At 52.6% G+C, this 8,982-nt stretch overlaps 4 protein-coding genes across 4 annotated transcripts, besides 4 other annotated features; all 4 read right to left on the reverse strand.

Moving 5' to 3' along the window:
• Window positions 1-220: 220 nt before the first annotated feature.
• Window positions 221-257: a sequence feature (A-rich).
• Window positions 258-1,401: 1,144 nt separating this feature from the next.
• Window positions 1,402-1,458: a microsatellite.
• Window positions 1,459-1,480: 22 nt separating this feature from the next.
• On the reverse strand, window positions 1,481-2,809 carry Tco025E_08068 (putative cell cycle sequence binding phosphoprotein (RBP45); the record flags this gene model as incomplete). Its single annotated transcript, XM_029374925.1, has 1 exon — window positions 1,481-2,809. One exon carries the CDS (start codon window positions 2,807-2,809, stop codon window positions 1,481-1,483), a length of 1,329 nt encoding a protein of 442 aa, XP_029224928.1.
• A 21-nt stretch (window positions 2,810-2,830) lies between these two features.
• Window positions 2,831-2,882: a microsatellite.
• Window positions 2,883-3,244: 362 nt separating this feature from the next.
• Window positions 3,245-3,302: a sequence feature (GA-rich).
• Window positions 3,303-3,510: 208 nt separating this feature from the next.
• Tco025E_08069 (putative ABC1 protein) lies at window positions 3,511-5,076 on the reverse strand (the record flags this gene model as incomplete). Its single annotated transcript, XM_029374926.1, has 1 exon — window positions 3,511-5,076. The coding sequence occupies one exon, from the start codon at window positions 5,074-5,076 to the stop codon at window positions 3,511-3,513; it is 1,566 nt and encodes a 521-aa protein (XP_029224929.1).
• Window positions 5,077-5,540: 464 nt separating this feature from the next.
• Tco025E_08070 (putative phosphoribosylpyrophosphate synthetase) lies at window positions 5,541-8,180 on the reverse strand (the record flags this gene model as incomplete). Its single annotated transcript, XM_029374927.1, has 1 exon — window positions 5,541-8,180. The coding sequence occupies one exon, from the start codon at window positions 8,178-8,180 to the stop codon at window positions 5,541-5,543; it is 2,640 nt and encodes an 879-aa protein (XP_029224930.1).
• Window positions 8,181-8,518: 338 nt separating this feature from the next.
• On the reverse strand, window positions 8,519-8,890 carry Tco025E_08071 (large subunit ribosomal protein L18e; the record flags this gene model as incomplete). Its single annotated transcript, XM_029374928.1, has 1 exon — window positions 8,519-8,890. One exon carries the CDS (start codon window positions 8,888-8,890, stop codon window positions 8,519-8,521), a length of 372 nt encoding a protein of 123 aa, XP_029224931.1.
• Window positions 8,891-8,982: the final 92 nt, after the last annotated feature.

Below are 8,982 nucleotides of genomic sequence, written 5' to 3' on the forward strand. Positions count from 1 at the left end.
GATCCAACACACCCAAATTACATGCATATAAAGCAACAAATTCGCAAAGCGTACGGCGTTGATAATTGGGTGCGCATTATTGAACGCACGAAGTGGTAGGCCTGCAGCGCCCCGCAACCGCCGTCCCCAGTCCCGCGCGGAATACGACAGAGGGTTAGAGCTGGAGAAGAGGGAAACAAAGAACTGCGCTCGCGCCGCTCTTCCAACGTGGCATCGTTGGAAATAAAAACAAAAACATCAAGCAATCAACAAAGAACCAGAGGGATTCAACAAGAGCTGCCAGCATTCGTTCCGTCCACGCCTGGTCGCACAGTCTTTAATGAAGTGTCTCATCCGCTTACAATAATAACAAACACAAACATTTCCGCACTCTAGTGTTGTGCAACAGATACGAGTCAAGTTCCCCCCCCACATTTCGTTTTCGTCGCCCTTACAACTCCGCTTCTCTCCCCAGGTTCTCGGGCCTTCTTTCACGGTTTCTCGCATCCTTACATGTAGTACCTCTGTTTCACTTCGGCCAGAGCCTCCCCCTTTCCCTGCTTCATGTCCTTCTCCCCGATGCTCACAACGGTGCGTCCTCCCAAGAAACACTGAAGAGCATCAGCTGCAAGGAAAAAAAAGGCAAAAATCAGTGCAACACAATCAAACGCACACATACACAGATGGAATAAACGAAAAAGAAAAACACAACGCAGTTGGAGTTGTCAAAGTCCCCAAACCTACTCTGCAGCATCCATTTATTCCGTTATTAGCGAACTACTATACACCCGCCCAGGCGCATATGTACACATGCATAATATATACATATATACGTTTGTCTTTGTAAGTGTCAGTGCCCATGTGAGCATCTAGACATCAAAACATTCCTCTTTGCATCCACACGCGCTTCTCTCCGTTGTTCTTTTTTTTTCTCTCTCTTTTGCTTCATTTATGCGAGGGAGGAGAGTGGGGATCATTTCACGGTGTGACATTTCGCGATGTTTTACCCGCCTTCTCCCATTCTCGTCCCCGTTTTTTTTGTTTTCTTGCATTTATGGTTCTTCCATCTTACTTCTCTTCTTCTCTACGCACCTCCGCTCCGTTGCAATGAGTGAGCAAACGAAACCGCATAAAAAAAAGGACGTGCAAACTAGAGAGAGGGGTAGAGGGAGGGTGGGGGGATTGCCTCTACAGAAGTCACTTGTAATGATGAGTCTCCCCACACTCTTGCCCTTTCTCTCAGTGTTCATTTTTTTTTTCTCTCTCTCCCTTCTTCGTTTCGGGTCAGTTTCCCCTGTGGTGTGCGTGGCCGACGTCGCCACCGTCACACCTCTGCCCAGCACTTCCCTTCTTTCCTCCTCCTTCTTTTGTCTTTGTGTCATCTATGTGAAACGAGAACTAAAATTAAGACAAGGTAAACCAAATAACTAACAACACATATAATAATAACAATAACAATAATAGTAATAATAATATTAAGAGTGGGTTTGTGTTGTTTGCTTCAGTTCTCCACCAGCGCCATCCAGATTCTTGCGCGGAACGTTTTGTAGAGGTCCCGCACCAGCTCACGGAAGTCCATGCGCTGCTGCGCCTCATAAAAGAAAGTCAGTTTCTTCTTGTCAAACTGGTACTCCGCGTCGACTATGGTCATGGGTAGCCCACGATCAAGAACACGCTGGGAGCAGACGTCAATGGCACGTCGTTCAAGTTCCACCTGCACAGTGTGGAGCTGCGTCACATTGGACTCATCTACCAGCCGCAGGACAGTGCCTGTGCCAAGGCCAATATTGTGGGTGAGAGTGCTGCCGGTAAGCCCAATACACAAGACGACGGGTTTGTTGCTGCCGTTGCCGGAGTCGCTGAGGTCACTCTTCTTGGGCTTTGTTGTCTCGCAAGAGGTGTATGTCACAAGCCCAATATCCTCCCCGCGGTCACCACCCACCATGACGTAACTGCCAGGCGGAACGTACTCCTTTGACTCAAACTGCAGTACACGTTTACGCTTAAACTCAACCAGCACCTTACATGGCGCGTGCACATTAATGCCAAGGCTCTCAGGCTCAAGGGGGGCCCCATCTGGAATCGGCACGACTTGTGGCCGGCCATTGACGTACGTAACCCTCAAATTCGTCGTGAAGTGTTGCGTTTGTAAAGAGTCTGGTGCCCCCATAGGAATAATATCGTTCTTTTTCGCATATGGGCTCAGCATCTGCTGATATTGTGCCGACCTTAACTCATCATCTTGGAGGTTCGAGGCGCCCAAAGACGCCAACGCAGAATTCTGCAGGTCGTCATCATTCATTAACTTGTTGAACGCCTCAACACCGGTAACATCTACGGAAGGATTTCTTTCCCCCTGGGAAAATTCATCATTGGTCCACTGGTTATGCGGAGACACCGCCGGCGTGGCCTCGTGACGGCTGGGGGTCGTCAACGCCACCCACTCCGCGCGATCCCCCGCTGAAAGCAAACCCTCACTTCTCCCCCCACGGGAATCCGGGGGGAGGAGCTGCAACCGCTCATTGGGCGGTGTGGAGAGCATCGTGACACGCATCCCAGCCGAACTCCCTTGCGTATCGGCAAGATGCCGCGTATAAACGGGTGTGGCGTGATCCAGGTGCCCCAAGTTGTTTGAAGAGGTCCCCATAACCTGACAGTCTCCACCGTTGCGGGCGACAACGGCGGACTCAATTTTGTCTAAGCGTTCCTTTATTTCTTCACGCGTCAACTGGAGCAACTTCTCCTGCTCCGCAAAGCGGTCAAGCATCTCCATCCGCATCTTACATAGCAGTGCCCATATTTCGTCCTGATTTTTTATTGACTGCTGCATATTCTTCGTTCTCCTCGTCCCTGTTTTGTTTTGCTTTGTTTTGTTTTGTTTTTTTGTTTGTTCTTGTTGTTTTCCCCACACGCCCGCACCTCCTCTTTTTCGTTTTTCTTTTCGTTCCTCTTTTTTTTTCTCCTTCGTTCCCTCCTGCTTATGTGTAGACTCACTTTCTCTTCCTTTTCTTTCCCTCCGCTTGCTTTTTGGCTACGCAAAAACAAATCAATAAATGTCTAAACCAACCGAAGCAGCCCAGCGTATTACTGCCGCCTGTTACGCCCGCGCGCCACAAAGTGAGGGAGCAGAAGTAATGAAACCCACTTTTAATGTTTTCTTCGCCACAATGCGTGCAAGAGGCGTGAGAGAGAATGAGACGCGTTGAACCTCTCTTCTTCCACCCACCCCCCTTTACACAGCAGAGAGCTCAGGCTTCCCGCATAGAGAAAGAGAGAGAGAAGAAAACACGTACGCAGAAAGCAAAGATAGATAGAAAAAAAGAGGACGAAATGCGAGGAGAGTGTAAGCGGCAGAGTTATAACCCACGCAGCCAGTTCTATTGGCAAAGAGGACGCGAGTGTTTGCGAGACACAGTAAGAAAATACCGGGGAAAAGTTTAGTGTGCCGTTTGTGGTGCAATCAAGGAATAGAAAGCACCCAGCCAGAGACACGTACAGATGTATAACGCGTAGAAAATACAAACAACCATGTTAGACTCTACAGCTGTCATAAATATTCCAAAACAGTTCTCCCGTGTTAACGGTGGCCTTTAGCTTCGTGGCCAGCAGTATCGTCCCACTAAGCCGTCGATGCAGCGAATACACCGGCGTTGGGGGTGGGCGTAAGCGTAGCTTAATCATCGTTGGCACGTGTTCCTGAATTAATGAAGGAAGATTTTCTGCCGCAAAGTCAAATGGCTTGTCGCGGTGACGGAACGGTTTGCCCAGCAGCACCACGCTGGCGACATGGGCGTCCAACATGGCCGCCATCTCATTCCCGGTAAGAAAACCCAGCTTGATGCTTTTTGCGACAATGGTCTCACGGTCCTGCTGAGCGGCGGCGGCAACAACGTCCAGGTAGTCCCGCACAAACTCAGCGCTGTACTCGCGGGCTGCACCGAAGTCCAAAAGATTAATTCGGTTTGTCTCCGTATCAAACAAAAAGTTGGAGTAATTCGGGTCCGTCTGCATAAAACGCCAGCAAAAAAGCTCAGAAAGCGTCAACAAAAATATGCGTTGCGCCACGTAATCCTTGAGATCCTGGCTGCCCGCAATCGTCGCCAGTCGGTCAATGGGCACACCAGAAACGAGCTGCGTCACCAGCACATTGTCGGTCGAAAGAGAGGCGTAGACTTTCGGGACGACAAACACATCCCGCAGCTCTGGAACGTGTTGGATTAGAGCAGCATACCGCGTCTGTTTTGAGGCCTCCACCGTGTAGCGGCACTCCAGCGCGAGTTCCTGACGGAGCTCCTGCAGAATTTTGTCCACGAACATTCCCGGAGGAAGCAGATTAAGATAAATAAGCGTCTTCAGATTCGCGATATCGGAGTCGATGCTGGCTGCCACACCGGGGTATTGCACCTTCACGGCAACCGGCTCAGTCAGGGTGTCGCCGTCGCCCTTTACGGTGGCACGGTGCACCTGTCCAATACTGGCTGCGGCGATGGGTTCATCGTCAAAGTCCACAAAGCAGTCCCTTCTCCAATTAACATTTCCGTACTCCTTCGCCAGCGTACGATTAAGTTGCTCTTTTGGCATGGCGTAAGCACTGTCACGCACCCGCTCAAATATCTGCACCACATGTGGTGGAACTGTGGCGGCGTCCTGGATGCTAAGCATTTGCCCAAGCTTCAGCACGACACCTCGCATGCGACACAGCGTGTCCGCAATACGTTGGTGACTGTGGCTTGCCAGCATGCCCCCTTCTTTGGAGCCCACGACGTGATCCCATCCCAGCTGCACGAACAGAGACGCGAATCCAGCAGCCCTACCAACGCGTGTAGAAGGGACGGAGCGATATACAGCGTTTTTCTTCCTATTCAGAGCGTCCTTGCCGCCACGCAAATTAGCCGCGACATCCCTCGGCAGCGTCTCCGGAGGCGACGGAATGGGACCCTCTCCAGTGACCCGCGTGGGTGCCCTGCCACCACCGTCCTGGCTCTCGCTCATGGGAGCGGCGCTGCTCACGGTGGCACCGGCCATCGCCGCCACGATTTTTACCAACCCCCGCGATACGGTGCACCATGAGCGTATGGCGCCACTCCTGTTCAGCATTTGCGGTAAAGGAGGTGGGGCCTCGCCTGATCACCCGCTGCCACGAACTCAATAGACACCTTCAATAAAAAAAAAAGGAGGAGGTATTTGTCGTTGTCGCCCCTCAATTGCAAAGCTCATACTTCACCCGCACGACAAAACGCCACCATGCAAGCACTTGCACAACGAGAGAGCGAGATAGCATATACAGATATATCTATATATACCAGCGCTATAAAGTTCCACACGCTCCATCGCCAACACGACAAAACTGTTGCTGTGGAGGGGGGAATTGCTCCCTTCATCCTCAAGAGATCATGTTGTTGTTAAATGGAATAACACTGTCGTCAACATAAAAACAAAGAAAAAACCGACGCATTCTTTATTGACCTCTTTTCCCTATTTCCTTCTTCCTTTCTTTTTCCACTACGCCTTTTGCGCTGCTTCGCCCATCCAACCACTCCTCACCTTGTCGAAGTGGCGGCCTAGAGCCGGGGATGGGGAATCGCAATCCTTGCCTTTTCATTCAACTTAAGGAGCCATTCCACCAACTCCTTCTTGCCGGTTCCCTCAATAAGGTCCACGGTGGCTGTGATGTAATTCATCCACTGCAGCTGTGCCCTCGGAACACCGCGCAGGTGCTCCAGAACGACAGCCTCTACGGATGCGCACACACGATGAAGCACGGTGCGCGAGCGGCACTGCAGCAAATTAATGAGGGCGGAGAAATATGCCTGGAAACGGACGATTCGCTCCTGCCTGGAAGAAGTGGCCGCAGTCGTAGTATTTCCAAGAATAAGACAGACTTTTTCAAAGAGAGTCGACACAACGAGAAGTACGCAACTGAGGGGTCGAACACCATCTAATGTTGGCCTGCTCTTGCCCTCGCCGTAGTGTTCCGAGAGGAATTTGCTTAGAGTGGAGTTTTTGTTTTGCATCATCCCGGCCAGCAACTGTTCATCACATTCTTCAACTCCCTGGCATATCGCCCGCACACCCTTGGCAAAGTGGTGCAAGAGAAGCAGTGGCGGTTCCTTGTAGCGCTTGCTGTTGGTAATCGGGACCATCAGTGCCACGTAGGTTGGCACGAAAAGCGGTGCAATGGCCCGCCGCGAAAGGAATACGGCGGAGAAAAAGTTTAACCCAGCAACGGAGAGGGCCCCACTGAGTGAATTTTTAATGCAGCGAAGGGCGGTATCCACCCAGTGACGCAAGACGGTCATCTCATCCATTGCAAGAGCGACTGCGGAGGATGCAAAGGCCCGGACATACGCCTCTTGTAGTGCGTACTGCTGACGGTTCTTCTGCTGCAACTTCTCCATGGAGGTACAGGGGAGGATCACGTTAACGAAAAAGGTGTTAATCTCTTCTGCCCGCATCATCTGCGCGAGAGCCGGCAACTGCACGCCCACCTTTAGAATCATTCGCAACGTCGCCTCCTTTTCCATGTCCGTGGCGTTCTTCGTTGCAGAACCGTAGAACGCCAAGACCGCATACACCCGCGCAAAGGACTCCAGGGCCATCGAATGATCCGTACTCTGAAGAATCGCATGGGATTCAAAGAACATAACGAGTAACCGCATCGTTGAAACTGAGATGCGTCGAAGCGGCACAGGCATCTTCCGCGCGGATAAGAGGGAGGCACATTGTGAGCAGTTAGCCTCGTAAACAACTCCTGTAATCTGGTGCAACTCCGACACCACTTCACGAGCTGTCTCAGCATCGGCAGCGGCGGCGTCCAGAATCAACTGCAAAAGTGGCCGGGTCAAGACGGGTGGAATCAATGTTAGATCCGTCAATTTGTTTGCCTCCCCTGACTGAATAAGTGGCACCTGAAAAAGCTGCTCGGAAATGGCTCGTAGGAGTGACAAGATGGAGGTTCGCTTCAGCGCACCGTGATCCATGTGAGGAACGGTGTAGCCGTGTGCCAAGAGAATGCGGAGAAAGCTTGGCGGGGGCATGGTATTACTGGTGTCATGCTCAACGATGAGGTGCGTTACCACGGCCCGGCGCTGCAGTTCTGCGTCTTCGGAAAGATCCAGCTCCGGCATTCCCTCAAGCGCAGCAAGCAGAGAAACTTGAAAGAAGGACAACATCTGCTTTTTGTTCATTTGACGCAGCGTCTTAAATGTTTGTCGTCTCAACGACTTCGTCCAGGGCTCATCCGCGAGCAACAGGGCCTCGACGCAGGCCTGTACGATGCTCATGTAGCGTAGAAGACCGTACTGCGGGGTCAGCGCGGCCGCGGCGGGGAGCTCCGCGTCACGCAGAATGTACAACCGACGGAAACTCTCCCAATCAAAGGGCGGTCGGTTGGTTAAACGATGCAGCAAAAGTTGCACCGCCACCTGCTCCACGCCAACAAAATCGTCTTGACGCGCAAAGGCGGCGAATATGAGTCGACGAACGGCCTCACAGTAACTCTCCGTTGCGAGCACGCCGGCCCCGCTGAGATGCCACACCAGGTCGGAGTTGAATAGGGCGAGTAGCGGGCTCACGTCCAACGTTTTCCGTGTGGCGATGGCGGCAGCAAACACCCCAATTGCGGCTTGACAAAATTCTAAAGCACGCAGGTAGGCAGTATCACTGCGTTTGAGGTTCTTGAGGGCGAAATCAAACGCCTGCGCCACCTTGAGCGCGAGTCTCACTACGATCTCCACATCCTTCTGCACAATGTGTACAGCCTCCTTCACCTCCTCGCGCGCAAATGGTTCTTCGATGTGTCGTAGTGTGTGAAACACGTGTGCCAAAAGCAATACATGCGGCACTAATTGTCGCGACGCCGTCTCTTGCGGGCGAAACTCGTCATCCAAGGGCTTCTGCGCATGTTTGTCAAGCACTTTCTCCACCTCCTTCGCATGGCCCCAGAGGACGCCGCAGAGGGCGCTAAAGTCACACCTCACGGACACATTCGTCACCAGAACGCGGGATAAACGAGCGATTACCGCCACATCGTCGCGCGAGAGAACATACACCGTCTCAGGGGTAATGTGCAGCTGAGTGGACGCCGTGGAAACGTGAAGTCCGCATCGACGAAATATTGTGTTAAGCTGCACCACGGCTGCTGCCTCAGCATCAATGAAGATGGTCGCCGAGGTCGCGGACGGAAAAAGGGCGGCATCCATTGGAGGGAGAATTCCCTTTTATTTGTAGTTTTTATTGCTGTTGCTGTTGTTTGTGTGTGTGAGAGAGAGAGAGAGCTTGCCTCCGTTGTTCTGCGTTGGCGGCACATGGGAAGCAGACGAAGACGCAAGAAAAAAAGAGGGAGAGAGAGAGAAGGCAAGAACACATTTCACCAAGGTTAGCATGTAACAACAGGCAGAGCAATTCATTTTTACCACTATTCGGGGCAGCCCACCCTTTGCGTGCAGACTGCAAGGGGTGAACTGTTTCTGGCGAGGGTGGAATAAAAGCAAAACAGACAAAAAAAAAGGGCTCAGGCTTTCTTTGCGTTCCCCATTGCTTACTTGTGGCGGAAGGCACGACGGCGGCTGCCGACGCGCTGGCGCTCCTTTCCGCGGTTCGATGTGAAGGGCTTCGCGTGGCTGCCGGGCACACCCGCCGCTCCAAAGTGCTTCACCGACTCGCGCCCAGACTTGCGGCCGCGCAGCAGGAAGGTGTTCTTTCCGGTCGGCGCCACCATTGCGAGCTGGTCAAACGTCAGGCACTCACCACCAGCGCCGGTGATGCGTTCGCGGGCGCTCTTCGAGAAGCGAAGCGCGCACACACGCAGAGCCGGGATGCGGATCATGCGAACGTCGTCAAGCACGTCACCGACGACGACGGCGATGGGGGCCTTCTTGCCCTTCTCCAGCCACACCGACTTGCGCCTCATGCAGACGGCAATGACGGCTCAGGGAGACGGGGGGCGCGGTTGTTGCGGCTCTTCAGCAGGCGCTGGTGAACGAGCTTGTTGAACGCGGAGTT

This window comes from Trypanosoma conorhini (assembly GCF_003719485.1).
Source record: "Trypanosoma conorhini strain 025E chromosome Unknown Tco_14.4_contig_00693, whole genome shotgun sequence".
Taxonomy (NCBI): domain Eukaryota; phylum Euglenozoa; class Kinetoplastea; order Trypanosomatida; family Trypanosomatidae; genus Trypanosoma; species Trypanosoma conorhini.